Below are 21,062 nucleotides of genomic sequence, written 5' to 3' on the forward strand. Positions count from 1 at the left end.
ACGGAAGAGGGACCGAAGTGAGGGCCTGAGGCCAGGGCCCATGGAGTCTGCGGTGGGAAGCAGGGGGAAACACGGAACTGTTTCCTCTGTCTGCACGGGGGCCCTTTCCCTCCCCTCCCCAACCTAGCACCCCACACCCCGATCAGACTCGTGTCTTCTTCCACATTCCAGGAGCAGCCTATTTTGGCTCCTGCTCCCCCACGCCTTCCCCAGGCCCCATTATTCCAGGGTCCCCTCTGGTAACCTAACAACAGGGATAGAGCCCAGACCCCAGGGACCCAGGTCCTGGAACCCTCTTGTCCCCTGCAGTCTTCTCTCCCAGTGTCACAAGCTCCCCTCCTCCAGCCCCATTCACCCTGCCCACCCCCATGACTCAGCTGTGGCTCCAGAAATAAACGGAGGCAGATGCCAGGGGGCCACCGTCGAGGAACCGCCTCCCAGCAGCTGTGGGCTCAGCTGCTGACAAGCCAGTGCCCCAGCGTCCGGGGAAAGGTGGCCGGAGGGCTTCGGGGTGGGGAGGTGCCCCACCAGCTCTGGCCCTCGGTCAGCCTCCCTCACCACTCACAAGCCCACCCTTCCCCCTGCTCTCCCTTCTTCTGTCCTATCCTCTACCTGCCCTTCCCCCTTCTCCCCGGCCCCTCCACAACTCCTGAATCCCTTGGTTTCTCCTGGGATCCTTCCTTTTCTAGTCACCCCACATGTCACAGAGAACGTCAGCTCACCTTGATGGGGAAACTGAGGCACGGAGAAATGTCCCCTGGCAATGCTACTAAGAGTCCCTAGATGCCTCTTGGGGGCCATAAACACGGGTCAAGGGGCTGTGGGATGCTCCCCTTAAATGTCCCAGTCCCAAGGGGTCAGCAGCCCTCCCTCGGCTAACAAGCTATCCAAAGACTAAGGAAAGAAAACATCAGGAAATACAGAGGTCGCAAGATCCACCCACTCAGACCATTAAATAGAGTCCAGAGTCCTTCGGTGGGCGAGTTGCCTCACATTCTTCCTCCTTCTCCCTCTTTCTCGGTTTTCCTCCCTTTCCAGCCCCTTCCTGCTGCTCTGCCCCAAATCTTTTGGTTCTTCCTTCCTGGGAGGAAGCGGGCTGCTTTGGCAGGTGGGGCAGGAAGCTACTAGATCTCAGGAAGGAGTAATGAAGGAACCTGGGTCCTCACTTCAGGCAGGGATCTGACCGCAGCCCCCAGGGGGCGCCTCCCACCCCCAGGGGTCTGACGGGCTGAGCATTTTTGGAAGTCTTTGCACGGCCCGGACAATGGGGCCCTTTCTCTCCCTGTGCAGGAGACAGGCCTACAGACAGGGCCTCGGGGCTGGGACAAAGGCCCCAGTGAGGTCAGGGCACTGTGTAGGAGTTGGGGGTGGGGAGGTGGGGACCGGGGGAGGAATGGGGAGGTGGGGTGAGGGTCAGAGCAGTCTGGGGGGTTGCTGGGGACCACAGTCATTGGAGGGCCTCTGGAAGGGCCATCTCAGCGGCCTTCAGGGCCCTCTGCGACCGATGGCCAAGCACCTAAGGCTGGACCTCCCTTCTCTACTCGTATCCATACGCTCTGACCTCATCCCAAGAGAACAGGAGACCCTGAGGTGGACCCCACATTAGACATGCGGGAAAGAGGCCGAGTTGAGCCACACATCCAGGGGTTTGACAGGGTGGGCACATGGTCTGTGCTGTGCCCTGGAAGGTGTCCCCTGCTCCGGGCTCTTCCCAGATGAGGTGCCAAAACCCCATCCCCCGCCATCTCACGCTCTCTCTCTCTCTCTCTCTCACACACACACACACACACACACACACACACACACACACGGGTCAGCACTGGATTCTATTCAGGGTGCTGAGTCATCCCTGGACCGGCTCCCCCTTCTCCAGGAAGCCCAACAAAGCAGGAGAAGGCTTCCGTTTCCGGCCGCCTTGCTGAAGCAGCCAGCAGGTGTCGGGAGGGGGAAAGGATTCGAGTTCCAGCTCTGTGTCAACCTGTGGAACTGCCCTTCTGCACAGGTCGGACGGCGGCCCCCAGCCTGCCGCCGTGGGGGAGATCCAGTGAGGAAGTGTTAGCCGCAGGGCTGGGAAACCCAAGCCCCCTCCGGCTCGCCCCCAGGAACCCTCTGGGAAAGCCAGCTGGCCATCTCAACTCCGTCACTGTGAGGATGTTTCCCAGAGAGCCTCCCTTAGGACCCCAAGGACAGACGCTGCCCCCCCTTCAGCCTCCTTTTTCCTCTTCAGGCCCTACCTTCAAAGACCCATCTTGTCTCCCTCAACTCACAAATCCACCTAACGCCTGACATCCGAACAGCGCACGGACTAGGCAATCACAGGCAATCCAAGTACAGAATAAAAGGGGGGTCTGCTCTGGCCTCAGGACCATTTTCCTCCCCGTGGCTCGCGGAGAAACAGCCCCATTCGCGAGCCTTGGGAGGCTGGGTTGTGTGGGGAGGGCAGGGGGAGGGCAGAGGGAGGGGCAGGTGAGCCCTGCGGGAGGAGAGGGGTCCTGGTGGTCGGTGGGTCTGGGAGGTCGTGCTGGATGCCCAGACACAGCTGGTCTGGGGGTCTCCTTGCACGGTGGGCAGCATGGCGGGGAGAAGCCCCCAGCTCCTCCCAACAAGCACCTGTCCTGCGGGCCTCACTATCTCTGGGTCTTTCTATGCGGCTCGCAGCCTCTGTGATTTGCCCCCTGTCTCTGACTTTTATCAGGTTTTCCCGACTTGCAGGGAAGGACGAATCGCCCATGTGGGCGAAGGCGGTTAAGAGCCGGCACAAGCAGAAGTGTGAACACCTGGCAGCGTGTGCATGTGCGCGACTGCGTCAGGGCGAGGGCTGGGACCCGCGGCAGGAGTTACCCCGTCCGGAAGGTGCACGACCACGAGGCCCAGTAAGGCACAATCCTGTACACGCACACTCGCGGCCGCTCATTCTCCCCGGTTCTGAGTGACCTCACCATCTCAACCTCCGATGACTCACAGCCCCCGGGGCCAGCGCGGCACGGCCGGAAGTCACCCTCCGCCCGGCAGCCCGCTACCCGCTTCCCCGCCCGACGGCTCCCAACCAGAGGTCGCGGCGCCCCCTGGCGGTCCCCCGGGACTCTTGCGACTCCCGGCGCCGAGCCCGGCGCACGCACGCGCACACGGCACCCTCAGGCCGACGTGCCTGAGTCCACAGCGCCCTCTGCCGGGCACAGCCTGGGAGACCTACCAGGTCACTCCTTGAGCCCAAGGCCACCGCAGGGCTGGGGACCCCTCCTCCGCTTCTCCCTTCCCGCCTCTCTTCTTCCTCTGCTGGAAGCAAGCCCTCCTGCAGTCTAACCCCCAAACCTGCACTCCCTCGAGTGACCCCCCCCCCCGGGGGGAGCCTCAGAACTGAGACACCAAGGCAGCCGGGTCTCTGCTTTCTCCATGGCCCTCCGTCTCTCTCCCTCCCCAGACTGAGCTCGTCTAGGTCTGCTGGACCCGCACTCTGAGCACTCCAGCTCCTTCCGAACACGCTCCCACTCCCCCGATCCCCGTGAGCTCCCAGCTATTCTGTGCCAGGCACTGTCCTATCCACTGGCATCTTGGGGACCGCTCCGACCTCCGAAGTTAATAAACACAGAAGGGCTGTTTATCCTGGGAGGCCCAGTCCCACCCCACTTTCCTTTTTCTCTCTCTCACACAGAAACATCAACCTTGCTTGTGCTGAAATGCAGCTTTATTTCCTGCTGGTTGGCAGGTACCCCATCCTGCAAGCCCAGTCCCCCCTGGGAAGCCCGACGGTGGGCAACGTGCCCCCCCAGGGGATGGCAAGGAGAGGGGCAGCTGAGGCACTTAGGGGCCTTCCCCGAGGCCCTGAGGGGAGAACCTGAGCCAAGGCACGGGGGAGAGGGTCTAGTCTAGGCTGGAGCCGCCCAGGTGCTTCCCGCAAACTCCTTGAGGCACTGCCGCCTGGAGGGCAGCTGCACCCTCCCAAGTGGTCAACCGGTGATAGGGAGAGGGCAGTGCCGGGCAAGGCCTTGCTCCCTAGGGGCCTGGAGAGGGACTGGAAGGAGGGGTCAAAAGTTCCTTCCAGCGTCCCAGTAGCCTCCCCTGATGTCCTGGGGCCTTCGCCAGGTGCAGAGCTCGAGCCTGGGAAAGACACACACACTCACGCTCTCCCCTGGGCCCCTCCTCCTCGTCTCTTCTCAGAGCCTGCGCCCCGGGTGTTACTGCTCCCTGGGCCCCGGTTAAAGCACTCGTCTTGGCTCCGCTACTGTTCTCAGACATCGGCACTGAAAGGGACCCCAGGGCATCCAGCCCAGCTCCTCCTCTTTGCCTCACAGACGGGCAGTGATTACTCCAAGGTCACACAGCCAGTGACCGGCAGAGCTAGGACTAGAGCCCAGAGCTACTGTTGGCTAGTGCCCCCCACCTGCATTCCCCTGGCACTCACAGGCCTGCGGGGCACACAGGAGATCTGGGGGGGCTCCCAGCGACCATTCTCCTGGCAGCGGATCAGTGGCTGGTTGCGCTGGGTCAGCCCCTCGCGGCACCGGTAACGAAGCACGGTGTCGACTTCATAGCGCCGTCGTGGGCGGCCAAACACTTGAGCCAGGGGCAGCTCTGGCGGAGGCCCACAGGACACTGCAGGGGGGACACAGTCAAGATCTGGGAGTCCGGGTCTGCGGGTGACAGCTCCCAGAGTCGGCAGGAGGAGGAGGAGGGGGTGGGCCACAGGGTGATGCAAAAAAGAGCAGAGATTCCTGGTGGACCACCTCGTTTGTTAGACGTCCCCTTGCCCATGGCCTGGGACACGTTTCTGACTCCTCTGTAGCTTTGCGCCCTCCTTTTAATTTTGAGTTTATTTATGTATTTATTTAGAGAGTGCAGGGGAGGGGCAGAAAGAGAGGGAGAGAGAGAATCCCAAGCAGGTTCCCCACTGTCAGCTTGGAGCCCCCTGCGGGGTTGGAACTCACCAACCCTGAGATCTTGACCTGAGCGGAAATTAAGAGTCAGTGGCCTGTCCAGCGACTGAGCCACCCAGGCGCCCCGCCCCCTCCTTCTATACACCCAGCAGTGATGGATCCCCCTGGCCCCCTCCTCCCCCTTGCCCGGCCTCACCCAGACCCATCTTGCAGGTGTAGGACAGGTGGTAGTTGCAGGGCACATCACTCCATTGTCCCTGATCGTGCCACACCATGACCACGCAGTTCTCCCCGGACAGGAAGTAGCTGTCAGGCTGCCCAGGGTTCCAGTTCTCATAGAGCTGGGGGGACGGGGTGGGGGAGGCGGTGAGGGCTCCCGCACCGCAGCGGGGGGGGGGTGCGGGGGGAGGGATGGACCTAGAGGGCCTGAGCAGGACAAGGGGGGGGGGGGAGGGGGGAGCACTAGGAGAGAGGAGACAGGGGGATGGGGGGTAGGGGTCCAGGAGGAGAAAGGACAGGTCGCGGGCTTTGGCGGGGAGGGGTAATGAGAGCCAGACTGGAAGAGAGAGAAGCGCACGGAAGGGAGGCGGGGCCCGTGGAGAAGAGCGGAGAAAGGGCCAGAAAAAGGAGGGGGAGGGATGGGGTCACTGGAGGTGGAGGGCAGAAGTGCTTGGAAGAAGCGACCGAGCCAGCTAGAGGGGCGGCCGGAGCCTCTCACCAGAGGGACGCCATCTGACCACAGGAAGTCGCCTTCGATGGTCCGGTCGTTGAGCCCGATCCACTGGTACTCGCGGTATCGACCTGCGGAGGAAGCGCGCGGGCGCACGAAGGTGCGCAGTGAGCCCCGCTGCCAGCAGGTGGCGCCGCTCCCCGTTACCGGCGGCCCGCGCGCGCGAGTCCTTCCCGCCAGACCCACCCCGCGCTTCCCTGCTTTCCTATCGGCCCATCTGCCCGCGGACGGGTAGAAGGCAGAGGAGGGCGGAGGGGTTGGGGAGAAGAGAAGTGTCACCAGGGCCAGGAAGGGGAAACTCTGGGGGAAGAGCAGAAGCTTTCATTGAGGTCAGAGTCGGGACCCGCAGAAGGAGGCGGGGGGGGGGGGGGGTGCAGTCTGGCCGATGCAGGTGTACTCCCCGCGCCAACCCCAGCCCTCTCGGCCTGAAGCCCCCCTACCCACGTGTGGAGGGAGCGAGGACAGAAAAGGGAATGAATGAATGGATGGATGGATGGATGAAGTAAACCAAGTAATGGGTACCTGAGTTAATGAGTAAGGGAGTTAATTAATTAACACACTCACGCATGATTCATGATGAGTTAATGGGTGAGTGCGAGAGAGCAGGTGACGAGGGTCCCCTCCAGCCCCGTCCCCAGCCCACTATTGATGAAGTTCTGCTCCTCGGGCGTGCTGATGCTGGCCAGGTGCGCGCCGTACATCCGGCACTGGGTCTCGGCCTCCTCCCAGCTCCTCCGGGTAGAAAAGTGCTTGTAGCAGGAGCCCTGGAAGGCGTCCCAGCCCGGACTGCAGAAGCGGAGGCCTGGGGCGCAGAAGGGCGGGCAACTGAGGCCAGAAGGGCCAGGTCCCCTGGAGGGGACTTGAGGGGGCGGGACTAAGGTGCCAAGGAGACAGGAGGGCATGAGGGGAGAGGGGGAGCCAGGAGGGGCCCTGTGCAGGGGGCCTTGATGGCTTCCTCCTCCGGGCCACAGGGACTGCCAGGGTGAGGGCTGCGGCCCCAGCCTGGGTCCCCCCAGTCCTCCACCCCAGAGAAGGGCCGCGCCCTCCTCTCTTCCCAGGAGAGAACTGGTGGGTACCGAGCACCCCTCCCACAGGGGCCGCTCGGGAAAGGCATTTCTGGTCCACTTGACAGATGAGGAAATTGGTAGGGCTCGGAGAGGTTGTGTGATTTGCCTAAAATGGAGATTCAGGACAAGGCCCGTGCCCTCCCTCCCGGCTCCAGAGCGAGCACATTGTGGCAGGGGCCAGGCTCCAGATCCGCCCCCACCCCTGCCGCCCACCACACTCACCAACATCACACAGGTCCCCCCCATAGCCAGGCAAACACAGGCAGCGGACCCCCTCCTCCTCCTCCAAGCATGTCCCACCATTGTGGCAGGGGCTGGGGACGCAGTCACCTGAGAGGGGAGACAAGTGAGGTGGGCGGAGCAGGGGAGCACAACTCTGCAGCCTTTGCCCCCCAGGAGAGGGTTCGGCGCGTCCACGGCCCCAACCCCCTTGTCCTGAGAGCTATCACAGCATCTTGAAGTCAGCCCAGCCCTCAGTTCCGGTTTCTCTCCCACCCTGACCCCCCTCACCACCTGCCACTTCGGGGTCGACTCAGCCCCGTGCTGGCCATCGCGGTGCCCCTTGGCATGGGCCCAGTCTAACAGGGGCTGGGCGAAAGTGGCCAGAAAGGCCCTCAGGACCCAACCCCACTGAAGGGAAAGATGCTGGGCTGTCAGTCATGAGACCTGGACTCTTATCTGGCTCCTGGCTCTGCCGAGTGACATTGGACAGGTCACTGTAGCTCTCTGGGCCTGGAGCTTGGTTCCCCACCGCCTTGTCTTTGTGCCGGGTCCCTGCACGGTTTTGTGTGGTTTCGGTGGGGGCTGGATGAAGCGGGAGGAGAGGAGAATCGCCACAGCAACAGTAAGGGGTGGCCTGCCCTTGACTGCTTCTGGGACCCCATACTGGGGTGGGGGTGGGGGGCTAGCTCTCCCTCTTACTCTCTGGGTAGAGTCAACAATCCCAGAAGCTGATAGTGAAGAACCAATCCCCTCCCCAGGCCCCCTCTGCAGGCCAGTCAGCCTACCCCCCTCCCCAATCCATCTCTCTCCCTTCTTCTGGCACTCTCTCCTCCAGGCAGTCCTCTTAGACTGACACGCTGCCCTGAAGGCCTGCAATCTGTTGTCTGGCTGGGTCTCCTGCCTTCTCCTCAGGACTCTCTCCCTCTGGATCCTGGGGTGGGAGGCGGCTGCCCTAGACCAGGCGGGGGTGCTGGACGGGGCAGATTCCACTCCTTCTGGTCCAGGAAGAGGAAGATGGCCCCACAGACTGACAGTGCAGGGCTGGGCTCTCAGCTGGGGAGGTAAAACCACCCCTGGGCGGGACTCTTGAGACCACGCCATACCCCCAGCAGCCAAGGGCGAGGCCCACTGTGCTTCCCTCCGCCTGGTGGGGGTGAGAGCAGAGGTAGGGGGAGGAGACGCTGGAGTCGATTCCAAGAATTTTGCTGGGATGACCTCGCTGTTTGGGGTGAAATGAATCAGCTGTTCCAGCACCACCACCCTGTCACCTCTCCTCCTGCCAACAGTTTCTTCCAGGCTGGTAGCACCAGCTCCCTGGGCAAAGGGGGAGGGGAGGTGTTTTATTTAGCACCAGGCCCCGAGGAGGGCAGGAGTCCTGCAGCCCCTTCTGTTCCTCACGCTTGCCTGCCCCTCTGCGTTCAGCCAGCCAGCCCTGGGGAACAGAGACTTCCACACTCGGTCCCTGGTTGTCCACCCCAGGCCAGAGGTCCCTCCCCTGAGCCAGGACCGACAGAGTGGGGGCAAAGGAACTCCTCTTGAAGGAACTTTCTGCTCTTCCTTCCTCCCCCTTCTTGGGGCCAACTGCTACATACAACCACAGAGTTCTTCACTCCTGCTCTAACAGCAGGGCCAGAGGACATCCCTCACCCACCAGGTGGGGTAACTAAGGTCCTGCAGAGACTTCCACTGATGCATCTCTTCCCACCAGACCCCCTCCTAACCCACACGGCACTGAACTCCAAGGCCAGTGGGCAGGGAGCCAATAGTTGAAATGGGGGAGCCTGGGTGTGATGCAGGGGCCCCTAGCCAGCCCTGGACCATGCAGGAAGGGCTGTGGGTCCTGGGACTGGGCGGATCCCAGCCGTCTCCAGGGATCCCCACTGGGAAGCTCAGCCTTCCCTGAATGGGTAGGGGGGCTCTCAGACCCCAGAATCTAACTCCCCACTCCTCCCCCCACCTCTACATTCCTTCTTCCTCGCCTCCTGATTTGTGTCTTCGCCAGCATTAGGGACTTGGAGATCCTTTGGTTCAGGGAGGGTGAGACCATTCTTCCTAAGGGTAAGGTGGGCTTTAGTGCAGGGGTTAGTGAAGAAGGGGGAGGCTGTGGGCAGGGGGATGCTTGTTAGATGCCGTCTCCCTGCTGAGTTGTGCTGACGGGGGGCTGGGGTGCCTGGATGCCAGTTTGGGCCTCTGTGCTGAGATGGACTTTCTCTATCACGAGTCTGTATGTATGGCTCTAGATGGGAGCCATCAAGATGGATCAGAAATGAATACAAGCACGTGTGTGTGTGTGTGTGTGTGTGTGTGCGTGCACGTGTACGCGCGCACGCACACCCACCCACACACACACACACCCACACACACACATTCAGGCTGGTGGGGGTTTCTCCCCATCAGGAGCGAGGGACAACCCCTCGCAGTCCCATAGACCGATGGACAGCGACTTCAGCTTTGGACTCTCAGCAGCCGGGAAGAAAGGCAGAGGAGAGCTAAGGGGAGGACAAGGGAACAGGGAGCGATGTTAGACAGGAGGGCAGGAAAGGGCGCTGGCTGAGGATGAAAAGGAGGAGGCAGAGAGGCGTGGAGAGCAAGGGACACGGGCGAGCGAGGGAGAGACACAGCACAAAGGGAAGCATCAGAGAGCTGCCTCCAACACAAATCCAGGGAATGAAAAGGGCAGACAGCTGGGGTGCAGACAGAGGGTGCCAGAGTTTTGGTTATAAAGTGGTTTAATAGAGATTTATTTCCAAGGCTTGTTTTCCATGAAACAGTCGAAAAATACTTCACAGAAGTAGTCGCTTAAGGCTCTGTGGGGGTAAGGGCTCTCCTAGACCCCGGCAGCTGACCCCAGGCCTTCCTGACATCAGTGGGGTGTCTGAAGGGGAGGGAAGGGGGCAGTAGGGGAGGGGCCTGAGCCCCGAAGAGTAGAATAGGGACCCAGGAACCCCTATCACAAGAGGAAGGAGGGTGCTCTGTGGGGCCAGTAAGTCACCAGTGGAAAGCCAAAGGCAGGAAGGAGTCCCAGGTGGTCAGTGGTGGGGCTGGAATCACGGGGTAGGGCCATGGCACTGGGGGTCGTGAGGTGAGAAGTCAGAGAGCTGGTGTCCAAGGTTGGAAACCCACAGGCAGAGGTGTACAGGAGAATGAAGACGAAGGACAGGAGAGGCCGGGGCAATGGCGGTTAAAGGATCATGGATCATGTGACCCAGAGCTTCAGGGGGAGAAAGGGGAGGAGGAGGAAGAGGGAGGTTGAGCCTTGGGCGAAGTTACCTGATGAGGGGGCCATGGCCACTCCACCTTGGCTGGCGCTGTCAGTGGGCAGCACGGGCTGAACCCGCACTGAGGTCCCTGCTGGGACAGTTCTTCCAGAATTCTCTTCAGAGGGGGCCTCCAGTTCCCTGGCACCCTCAGGGGCCCGTGTGGCTGGAAACAGGGCAGGGGTATCCTCAGAGCTCCCTGTCTCCTCACTCTCTCCTCGAGGGACCCCAGACAGCTCAGGACCCCCGACCTCCTCCCCCACCTCTCTCTCCCCAACCGGAGTGGGAGGTGGTGGGGAGGCCAGTTTCCCATTCGTGGGAGTGGGCAGAGTCTCAGTGGGTGGTCCAAGGACCCTGGGAGGCCTGGGAGCCTCTGGCTCTCCATCGGGAGGTGGTGAGGCACCAGGCTGTAGCACTGGCCTCGCTGGCGGTGGGGAGGCATGCAAGAGTGACTCCTCTGGGGTTGGCTCAGTGGGGAGAGAGGCCTCTGGGTCTGGGCTGCTGAGCTCGCTGGGCCAGGCCCACGGGGCCTCCTCCTCTGCCTCCTCCTCTTCCTCCTCTTCATCTTCTTCCTCCAAAGCCTTGCCTTCCTCCTCTGAGGACCCCGGGGGAGGGACGATGGATTGGGTTTCGATTTCTAGACAAAGCATAGGTGGTTCAGCACCAGGGACAGCACCGGCCGAACGGAAGACGGAAACGGAGGGGAAGAAAGGCGGGGCTGGGGCGGGGGAATGGGAAGGGAGGCCCGAGGCGGGTCGGGTCGGGGGAGGCCGGGAGGAGGCTGCCCCTGCTCGCCACCAGAAGACCTTCAACTTGAGCTGAACTGTCATTAGCCCGGTACAAAAATATCGTCACCATGTCTCCCTCTCCTTGTCTTAAAATTCTCTAGTCTATTTTGGGTAGGCAAGGAGGAGGAGGGAACAAAGGAGGGAGCACCCTGCTTCCCAGACCCAGAGAGTTTGGAGTAGAATGTGCCGGAAAGGCAAGGGGTGGGAGCGTACTGGAGAGATGCCCTGCATCACCGAGATGCTGAGAAGGGTCAGGGCCGTCAGGGGGCCGTAAGCCCAGGACAGGCGGCTTCACCCCCGCTTCTCTTACTAAGGGACTCCAGTTACCGAGGAGGGTCCTAGGGGCCTCCGCCGGGTCTTCTGGAGGGGACCTTGCACCTCCCGCATCCTCCACAATGGGGACGGAGTAGATGGCTCCCCGGGACTCGCTCTCCACGGCTTCCCGCGGCAGCTGGAGCTCCTCTAGGGTCTCTGTCACTGTGACAATGGCCTCCAGCCCATCAGAGGCTGGGTCAGAGGCCTCAGGCGTGGTGGAGGGCTGGCCAGAGTCTGTGAAGAGGAAAGTGTCAGTGGGAGGTTAAACAGGTGGCTTTGCACTCAGTCACAGCCTGAACTCGAGGGCTCTGGGTTAGACTCAGAGACCATGAAATTCTCCCAGTTCTCACTCATCTTTCCTGCGGAGGACCCATGAAGACCCAGGAAGCACTGCAGGACTTTATCACTTGTTCCTCAGGCATTAATCAAGTGCCCACTCTGTGTCATGCCAAGCATTCTTCTGGGCACTGAGGATACAGTAGAGAAAAAAGCACCAAGCCTCCTGCCCCAAGGGAGTTTATAACTTAGCTATGCAATAAACAAACACACATATAATGTTACCATATAAAGAACACTTGGGTAGAATAAGGAAACAGAACGGTGGGAAGTACTACTTTAGATACAGTGGTCAGGAAAGGCTCAGGGGAGAGAGATTCCCTTGAGAAAGGACACGGAGACAGAAGGATGGACAGGTGGCCTCGGGACCTTGGGACACCTTGGGAGCAAGGTGTGAGGGCTCCCAGGGCTCCTGAGACTTTTGAAATGGAAGGGGCCAGGGGGCATTGCCCAGGAGAGCTGATGGCTGGAGTGCAGGAAGGACATTCAACAGTCACCACCCGAGGGTCTCAGCATCGGGGCAAGAGGGCAAAGGAAGTGGTCGCCCCATCCTTCCAAAAGCTGCTCCCTTCCAACAACAGGAGCTTTCGAATAGATTACCTCGTCTTTGGAGAAGAGAGCCAAGATCAGAAAACCAATGAAGCGGCCGCGGAACTGGGCTAAGAAAAGCCCCGAGGGCTGTCTGTGCTTAGCCAGACGTGCAAGCACAGCACGTCCTGCCCCTCCCCTCCCCGCGTCACCTGCTCCAGTGAGCCTCACTCATGCCAGACAAGCAAACCTGTGTCCTTGCCTGCCTCTGTCCTCCACCTGTTCCCAACCTCTCCATCCAGCCCCTCTTTCTGTGGCTTCCTGGAACAGTGCTTGGCGCGTGATCAATGTATAGACATGTTCATAATTACTATAATCATCATCATCCGCCTTTCGGTTGGCCTTTCCACAGGGACCTGCCTTCCTCTAGACTCCACTTCCCCACCGCTCCCTAGCCCCAGGCTGAAGATACTTGGAGATCTGTCCAATAGAAGTGATGCTTTTCTCTTAGTCTCTCTTCGTGCTGGGAGCAGGGCATGTTGTCCTCCCTCAGACTGGGGGCTCCCAGGGCAGAAGCAGGCCTTCTCCCTTCAGAGTAGGAGCTCCCTGAAGGGAGAGGCTGTGTATTCTCCCTTCATTTTTGCCTCCAGCCCTTGTCGCAGTCCCGCGGGCTCACACTTCAGGCCAGGACCCACGCACGCCATGGCACTGCCTCCCTGATTGTCAGTCACTGGGGGTGCCTCTGGGGGTCCCAGGCACTGCCTTCCCTTCAGCCCCCAATATAAGATGTGATCAGGAAGCCATCTCTGCCCCCAACTGTCCTTGAGGACCTGCTCCCTGTGGGGGGAATTGTGTCTGTCCATCAATACTCCGTGGTTAAAGATCTGACACCCTCAAGCTGAAGGTTCTGGAATCCGCCCCCCCCCCCCCCCGCCCCGCGAGGGCTCTTGAGGGCATCAGGTTAACTGGAACAGACCATTCGTTGGGTTCAGAGAATGTCCATCATCTCTCTCCACTCATGCGCTGACCAGAAATGGAAACCTATCCAGCCGTGCGGTAGGGAAGAGGCAGCTTTGACCCTGGAGAGACAGGCGCTCCCCGGGGCCACACAACCCAAGCCAGAGGGCACAACCAGAATGAGGACCCTCGGTGCCCAGGCTCCTCCAGGTGAGCGGCAAAGACCTGAGCAAACCGGGACAGAGCTGGGTGGGACCAGAGGGCTCAAGGCTGTCTGACCCACAGAGAGAGGGTGGGCGCGGCGTCTGCAGGGGGGCTGGCTCACCTCGGAAGCAGTAGACGTTGAAGCGGCTGTACTTGTTGGGGAAGCCGGTCTGGTTGGGGAAGAGGAAGAGAGTCTTGACGCCAGGCAGGCCCCCACCGCAGCGCTGGCTGGGTGTGACGATGGGGTAGCGCACGCTGCCATCGGCCAGCCAGCCGGGGCTGCAGCGGTCCAGGCCGCCGTCCCAGGCTGCATACAGCTGGCCCGTGGTAGCGATCTCTGCACCCCGCTCACGGCAGTATGCCCGTGCCTCCTCCAGCGTCAGCTTGTCTGGAGGGGCGCCCAGGAACAGCTCTCCTGGTAGGGAAGAGGGGGCCGGGTCACCAGGAAGTTGGGAGCCCCTTTGACCCCGGGCTCCTGCAGAGACCCTAGGCGGGCTTCTCTGGGCCTCAGTCTCCTCATCTGTGACATGGAGTCAAACGTCCTATTTCAAGGTCAAAGTTCAGGTAGAGCCTCAGCAGAGATGTTATTACTCAGAGGAGCCTGGCTCGACGTCCTCATTCCGCAAAGAAGGTAAGCGAGGCCCAGAGATGCTAAGAGGCAGAGACATACACAGCAGGTGGCTGCAGAGTCAAACTCAAACTCAGTGTCGTCCCACCTGGCGGAGGCCTCGGCCATGGACTTGCGTCTATGACTGTGTTTGGCAGGAGGGACACCGGTTATTTCCTTGGAAACAACCCCCCTGGAGCCCCGAGTGAACACACGAGGGACGACGGGTCCAGCACAGGCCCCTGAAGGACCTACAGGCAGCACCGGAGAACGGGCTCAGGCCTGGGAACGCCTCACCCCCAATCACCATTTAGGTCTTCAGCATAGCAGTAGACATCATAGAGGTCATCCGGGTCCACCACGCCATAGTTCCGGACCCCAGGGAAGCCATCCATGTCTCCATAACAGGCCTCCCGTGGGGTCTGGATGGGATACCTGGGAGCGAGTACAGACGCCTTCACCAGGGAGCCATCCAGGGATGCCCCCCCGCCCCCAGCCGAACCACACTGCCCTCAAGGTAGCCAGCTGTCTTCCCAGTTCTGCAGGGACACCCCCCAGGGCGGGGTCCTCACCTCCCTCCTTCCCAGGAGGCGGGGAGCGCCGTGTGGCTGGCCCGAGGCGGTGGGCAGCCCCCCGCAGAGGCCGGGCCACCCGTCACCCCAGACACAACTAGAAACCCCCGGTCCGCGGCCCCAGCCCACCTCACGGTCTGGTCGGACAGCCAGCCAGCATCGCACTGCTCATAGCCCCCGAGGTAGGCGGCGTAGAGCTGCTCCGGGGTGGCGATGCGGGCTCCGATGCGGGCACAGGCCTCCTGGGCCCGGGCGAAGGAGAAAGCGTAGCGGGCAGAGCCCTCCCGGTAGAGAAAGACGACCCCTGAGGGGCACACAGGAGCCGTGAGGCGTGGTCACCCCCACACTGGCCTCCCCTCGCCCTCCTTGCCACTCCCCCGGACACAAGGGGGGGAAGTCCACATCGCGCTCACTCTACAGCACGAGGGGCTTAAGTTAGACTGGGCAGGATTTCCTCCACCTGAAGACAGAAAGGAGGTAACAGAGGTCTGTGTCTACGCACTCCTTTTCCAGCTCAGTCTGTGCCTTCCACGTATGTTTGCTTCCCCCTCAGACTGTGGGCTCCGGGGCGGGGGGGGGGGGGGGGGGGGCGGGGGGGGCGGGGAGTGCTACCCTGCCCTCCCCTCCCCCCCCTCCCCCCTGCCCCTCACCTTTGACCTTGACCTCCACGGCATCGCTGCTGTCGTCTATGCCGTGCTGGACCTCGCAGCGGTAGATGCCAGAGTCGTTGGGCCGCAGCTCGCTCAGCGCCAGGGAGACGTCGGTGAGTGACGCCGGGTAGGCGGGCAGCGCCACGCGGAACCGGTAGGCCTCGCTCACCTTGACGCGCAGCCCCCGCGCCACCAGCACCTCGGCCTCCCGGCCCCCAGACAGGAAGGTCCACTTGACCCGCGGGGAGCCCAGCACGGCCCGGCGGCCCGGCGGCGGCCGCAGGTAGTGAACGTGGCACGGGATGGTGAGGGCGCCGCCCAGCACGCCCTGCAGCGGCGCGTCGCCCGAGATGCCCACGCGGAAGGCCCGGTCCTCTGCGGGTGGGCGGGCAGGGCCGGCTGGGACTCAGCGCCTGGGTCCGAAGGGTCCCCCCGCCCAGGTTTCCATGCGCTCCCCCCCCACCCCCAGAGTACTGCATCGCCACCCCGCACCCTCTCCAGATCTGCCCCCAAAGTCTCCGGGTTGGCTCCGCCCCCAGAGTGGCCAGCGCCACCCCACGATTCCCAGGCTGCACCCCAGGCTTTCTAACCTCACCCCTTGGGTCCTCCAGTCCTCAGAGGTTCCCTCAGAGTCACCTGCAGGATTTCTCCCCCTGTCCTGCCTCCCAGCTCTATTCATCCCTCCCGCACCCTAGAGACGGGCAGCCTGGCACTCCTGCCCCTCCCCAGCCCTACCCCCAAGTTCCCCCTCCCCTCCCCAGAGCCCACAGCTCATCCCTTCCTTATCTCCAAGTGTCCCAGGCCAGACCTTTCCCCACAGTGCCCACCCCCCAATCTTATCTCCTCCCTGGGTCCCCCAAGGCTGGAACAGTTTGGTGGGATGAAAAGCGAGGCCATTCCCTTCCATAGGGGAGATGGAGAAGACAGACAGTGACCCTGAGTGGGGTCGCTTACCTGAGCTGTCCCCTTCCAGGGCATCAGTTGAGGCCGTGGGGCCCGGGGCCAGGGCCAGGGCTATCAGCAGGGGCAGGAACAGTGGGGCCATGCTCAGGCTGCTGGAAGGACTTGAGGAGGAGAGATGGGGTTAGACTTCAAGATGGACTTCCCCCGGCACCCGAGCACGCATATCCCGGCCCAAGAAGCCCAGCGTCCCCACCTCACTGTTAACAGCCTCGTTTCCGATCCTGTCTCCCCACCAGGGATTCCTCCTCGGAACCAAGACCTGGGCGCTAGTCAACTTGCTGCAAGTTCCTTAAGCTCTCAGGGCCTTTGTTTTCTTCCTTGTAAAAGACCAGCATCATAACAACCTCGCAGGGTGTAATGAGGCTATGTGCTTTCCACCCTAGGACCCCTGTACAGATGCACAGCGGCAGGCATACAGCAGGGGCTCAATAAATGCCCCCAGCATGAGTGGTGGGTGCTGTCATACTTAACAATTCCCTCTGCTTTTCCCAGTGCCAGACTCCTTCCTCGAACCCAGAGCCTCCTCCTGCCCCAGCACCCCTCCAACATTCCCTTCCTGTCCCTTCCTCCCTGAGTACCACACCCCCCTGGCCCCTTCCAGGAGGGCCTCCTAGACTGACCCTGGGCATTGCACAACTTCTCTGTAGCCCAACCCCTCCTTGACCTCTCCCTACCCCACCGTTACTTATAAGGAAACTCTTCTCTTTACTCCTAGCACCCTCCACCCCCTCCTTGGCTGCCTTCTCCCTTCTTCTTCCCAGCCTTCCTTTCTGCCTGGCACGGGCTTTCCCACCGGATCCCCTGGCTCAGAAACCAGCTGGGACAAAGCCCCTGTCTCTGCCAGTCTGGCTTCCATCCAGCCTCTCCCTTCCCCCCGCCCAGTCCCAGGCTGGGGGGTGGGCTAAGGGAGGGTGAGAATAAATGGGAGGGGCCATCTCCCTCTTGCTCTCTTGGCTATCAGACACTGTGAGAACCCGGAATATTCCTCTGAAGATCTCAAAGCACTTACACTCTCATAATGGAGGGATGGGGAGGGGGGATGACACTGAGAAATGGAACCCAGAGAGGCAGAGAGGGACAGGGCTGACCCAGAGTCCCCAGCCAGGCCAAGTCAGGTACCAGCCCGATGAGCCTCCAGGAGTGAAGGCTGCAAGGCTAGTGTCCAACGTCACCCTTAAGGGCCGGGCTACACTTAGGAGAGCTTGAAGGCCCTGCCATGGGGTAGGTCAACCTGCAGCAGGAGGGATGCAGGTTAGACTCCAGGGAAGACTTCCTACCGATCAGGCTCATTCCCACTCCAGGCCCATTGTTCAGCCTTCATCTTCTGTGCCCTCTCAGGCTCTGCCCTCACGCATGTCTCCCCCTTCCTGAGCCTGAGCTGCTGGGAAATGTCTCCCCCAAATCCCCCCAGGGAATCTCAAAGCCCCCCCACCACCACTGTAACCTCCATTTCTGCCACTACGGTGGGCTTCATTTCCTCACAGTCAGACTTGGGGAAGGAGTGACAGGAGCCAGATGTCCAGGGTCTCTCTCGATGGGGCCACATCAGAGGACGCGGAGACCAGCTCTGGGCGCGGGAGCACTTGGGAGGACTGCTTTCTGGGGGTGAGGGCGGACCGTTTGGCGTGAGCAGCCAGTGCCTACCGGGTGCTGGGCAGACGGTTCGCCATCCATCTGAGTGGGCCAGGCCCCGGGCCAGGCCCCTTTCTGGCGCCTTCCCTCCCCTCTCTCTGGGCTGGAGCCGGAACTGCTCACAGACCGGGTCCCAGCTCTCTGACAGGTGGCCCAGAAACCCATATATCTGGAGCCACTCTGGGACCGGCATCCTGGACCCCCCTCTCACTTCTGTTTTGAAGGTGAGGGGATAGAGGGAGAAGGTCTGAGACCGATAAAGACCTGGCCACCCCGGACTATGGAGGTGAGCCCACCCCCACCTCCGGGAACGGGGGTCACTGACCAGAGAGGCCTGGATTCTGTGGTTGTCACAATTGGCGACCTCTGCACTGTCCCCACCCCACTGCCAATCCGCCCCAAGCTTGGGCTTCAGCCCCATCCTGTGCAGCTAGGAGTCCTGAGAAAACTTAGCTATCCCCTCTTCGGGCTCCAGCCTCAGTGCGGGCATTGGCCTCTGCACCCCCTCTGCTGTCCTCTGTTTCTGTCCCCGAGAGCTCAGCTGTCTTCCTGTCCCTTCCCCTCGTGCCACACCATCCCTCTCTCCAGCTCATTCTTTCCTGCTCCAGCTCTGGAATTTCGGCCCTTGCCTTGAGTTTCCCAAGACCAGCCTGTGTGTGTGTGTGTGTGTGTGTGTGTGTGTGTGTGTGTGTTCATGCGTACACACGCCCGACACCCACCACCTCCGTGCTGAGTGGTGAGGGGGTGCTGACCCCCCTGCCCCCCGCTGGCAGTCCAAGGTCGGCCCCATAGGAACTAGGTTCCAGTTCTCAGCGGGGTCAGCAGGAGGGAAGCTCCAAACTGTCCCCTTAGCCACGGTGTGAGCAGCAACCCGAGTACACAACGGCGGCCGGGCGTTCGCAGGCCCCGCGGGACCAGCTAGAGAAGTCACATAAGCAGCGAGTGACAGACACTGTTAGGAACATCACTGCCCAGCCACCGCAGCTGCTCCTAGTTCAGAATCTGAAAGGTGGACGGTGCTAAGTCAGCCACGAAAACACAGGCACTGGTAATGCTCCGGGGGGTGTGGGGGGCAGTGGGAGGGGGGGGGTCCGTGGGTAACAGTGTCCCTTGACCTCACTGCTGTTATCTGGAATAGAAGTCACGCAGATACTAACAGCACTAACAAAACTGATGGCAAATCTCTTGGTCCCACTGGAAGCACGTGGGCAGAGCTATTCCAAGCAGAGAGGGACGTGAAAGGACGGGGGTGGGGTCCCCCAGCCCAAGGCAGTGCTAGAAAGGAAAGCAGGAGTGGTAAACAGAATTCCGTCCACCTGAGCCAGGCCTCTTAAAAAGGCTTCCGGTGCACAGCCTTAACTTTGAGAAAAATGCTGTTACACCGATGAGGAACCCCAGGTTCAGGGAGGTCAACTAACTTGTCCAAGGTCACACAGCAAGTAAGTGGCAGAGTTGGGACTCCAGCTCCGGCGGGCGCCCGGACCCCCAGCTACGGCTCTGGGGAGGGGGGCCCCCAGAAGGAGGGCCGCTTCCCGGCTCCTCCCGCCGCCCGCCCGCCGCGGACAAGGTCGGAAATCTGGGCGGGGGCGCTGACAGCGGGGCGCGCCGTAGGGAGGCGGCGGGGACCCGGGGAGGGGGGCGTTCCCATCAGAGTCGGGGGGCCGCGGGCCGCAGGGCTGGGGCTGGCAGCAGGCGCTCGGGGGCTGGCCCGCGGCGGACCCCGGTGGGGGGTGGGGGCGGGGGGGGGCGCGGCGGGGTCAGCGGGCCGGGGGCGCCGGAGCCTCGGGAGGCAAGGGCGGCGGGGCTGGGGGCGCGGACCCGCCGCCTCCCCTCCAGGGTCCGGGCGGCCCGGCGGCGCTCGCGCTCACCTACCGGCAGGCGGCCGAGGGCCGGGGCTAGGGTGCGGCACCGCCAAGTTTGCCGCCTCCTCCGGGCTCTCCTCCGGGCTCTCCTCCGGGTCCACGCTCGGTCTTGCGGCTGCAGCCGACTGCGGCGGGGACTGCGCGGGCGCGAGGAGAGGCCGGGCCCGCAGGGCGCTCGGGAGAGGGCGCCGGGCCGCCGGGCGCCGCACAAAACCCCCTTTCTTCCCCCCGCCCCCGTCCCGCCCCTCCCCTCCCCTCCCCGGGGCCGCCCCCGCCCCCTGGCCGGGGACGCGGGGGGCTCGGGCAGGTCACGCGACCCGCTGCTTCCTCTGCGTCCGTTCCCGGCGGCGGCAGCGAGAGCAAGGACGTGCGAAGTAGGACATGGTTCTGGGGAGGAGAGGCCGGGGACTTGGAGTCGGGGGGGGGGGGAGGGCAGAGGGGCGGGGAGGGAGGGCTCGCGGAGCTGGAGCAGGATGTTGCAGCGGGAGGGATGGGCGTTAGACTGCCGGCGGGACTTCCCGCGGGCAGGGGGCGAGGAGGAGGGACTCAGACCTGCACAGTAAGGGAAAGGATGATGGGAGCGTAAAAGGGGGAGGGGCGCTCATTCGGAGGCAGGAAGAGGGTGCAAACGACCACGACCAAGGCCACCTCCCTGTCGGAAGCTCTGATTGGGTCCCGTCTACGGGTGCTCCCACTGCCTGCGCGGAGGAGGGGCTGACTTTGCAGCTGGAGGGACGGAGGTTAGACAGCAGACTCGTGGGTTAAGCCGGGCAAGTCAGGGGCTCTCTAGACGGGCTGTGGGGGAGCGACAGCACGGTGCGTGGACATACAGGTCATGCCAACCAATGTGCGAACCCCCGGCGTTGCCGGGAGCCCACAGGGCCCCCTGAGCGGGGCTGTGGCTGATGAATGTGCAGCCTGGTGCCAGGGGGTGGGCCTCGAGTGCTGCCCAGCCGTGGGGGACTCCTCGGAATACCAATGATGCCCCCTCCCCGTCTCCAGGGCCTCCTCTTTCCTCTGCTTTCCCAGGCTCTCTCTGCTCCTCCCTCTCTCTTGCCCCCTCCCTCCCGGGACTAGAAGCAGAGCCCCTGGCACGGGCCGTGGGCAGGACAGCCAGATGCCTGGATTCCTTCTCCTGGACACCAGTGGTGGCACCAGGGATAGCTTGTTGGGGGGGGAGGGGTTGATCCCCATCATCTCCAGCAGCACCCCCAAAATATCCCCAGTAACGTGGGGTGCTTGCAATGCGAATCAGCCTCAGGACAGTTGTCTGTCCTTCCATTTAGACTGCACCCAAGTCCCTCCTTCCTGTGCTGGAATCTGGACTGCCCTCTGCTGATGCCCCAGCTGCCCCAGTCACCACTGCCTGGATTCTACGCCCAGTGCCGTAGACTTGGTTCCAAAGGGCTTTCGAGAAGCTCACAAAAAACTGCTCCCTGAATCCTTGAGGATCTAAAGGTAGAATCCGGGCCCCTCCCTGGACGCCCATCTACTGTAG

The 21,062-nt window shown here is 62.2% G+C and overlaps 1 protein-coding gene across 8 annotated transcripts; it reads right to left on the bottom strand.

Annotated features, from left to right (window-relative positions):
* Window positions 1-3,667: 3,667 nt before the first annotated feature.
* BCAN (brevican) lies at window positions 3,668-19,796 on the bottom strand. Of its 8 annotated transcripts, none has more exons than XM_058700546.1 (16): window positions 19,575-19,796; window positions 17,553-17,665; window positions 17,080-17,301; window positions 16,062-16,171; window positions 15,108-15,482; window positions 14,587-14,761; window positions 14,193-14,320; window positions 13,400-13,693; window positions 11,266-11,487; window positions 10,164-10,787; window positions 6,894-7,001; window positions 6,248-6,406; window positions 5,593-5,675; window positions 5,071-5,215; window positions 4,403-4,593; window positions 3,668-4,098 (listed from the first exon to the last, which is right to left on the bottom strand). In XM_058700546.1, the coding sequence occupies exons 3-16, from the start codon at window positions 17,085-17,087 to the stop codon at window positions 3,994-3,996; spliced, it is 2,727 nt and encodes a 908-aa protein (XP_058556529.1). In that variant the 5' UTR covers window positions 17,088-17,301; window positions 17,553-17,665; window positions 19,575-19,796; the 3' UTR covers window positions 3,668-3,993. The 8 variants fall into 8 exon arrangements, with proteins under 8 accessions (XP_058556529.1, XP_058556527.1, XP_058556528.1 ...); XM_058700544.1 differs by having other exon boundaries at window positions 17,553-17,669; XM_058700545.1 differs by having other exon boundaries at window positions 17,553-17,720.
* Between the last annotated feature and the right edge of the window lie 1,266 nt (window positions 19,797-21,062).

The sequence above is a fragment of the Neofelis nebulosa genome, chromosome 15 (assembly GCF_028018385.1).
Source record: "Neofelis nebulosa isolate mNeoNeb1 chromosome 15, mNeoNeb1.pri, whole genome shotgun sequence".
NCBI lineage: Eukaryota > Metazoa > Chordata > Mammalia > Carnivora > Felidae > Neofelis > Neofelis nebulosa.

What these genes read in the sequence shown, in the direction of transcription:
- BCAN (XM_058700546.1), bottom strand. An exon ending in CAACGTCTACTGCTTCCGAG is followed by an intron (nt 11,488 to 13,399) that starts GTGAGCCAGCCC and finishes TCCTCTTCACAG; the next exon opens with ACTCTGGCCAGCCCTCCACC. An exon ending in GGTCAGATGGCGTCCCTCTG is followed by an intron (nt 5,216 to 5,592) that starts GTGAGAGGCTCC and finishes CCGTCCCCCCAG; the next exon opens with CTCTATGAGAACTGGAACCC.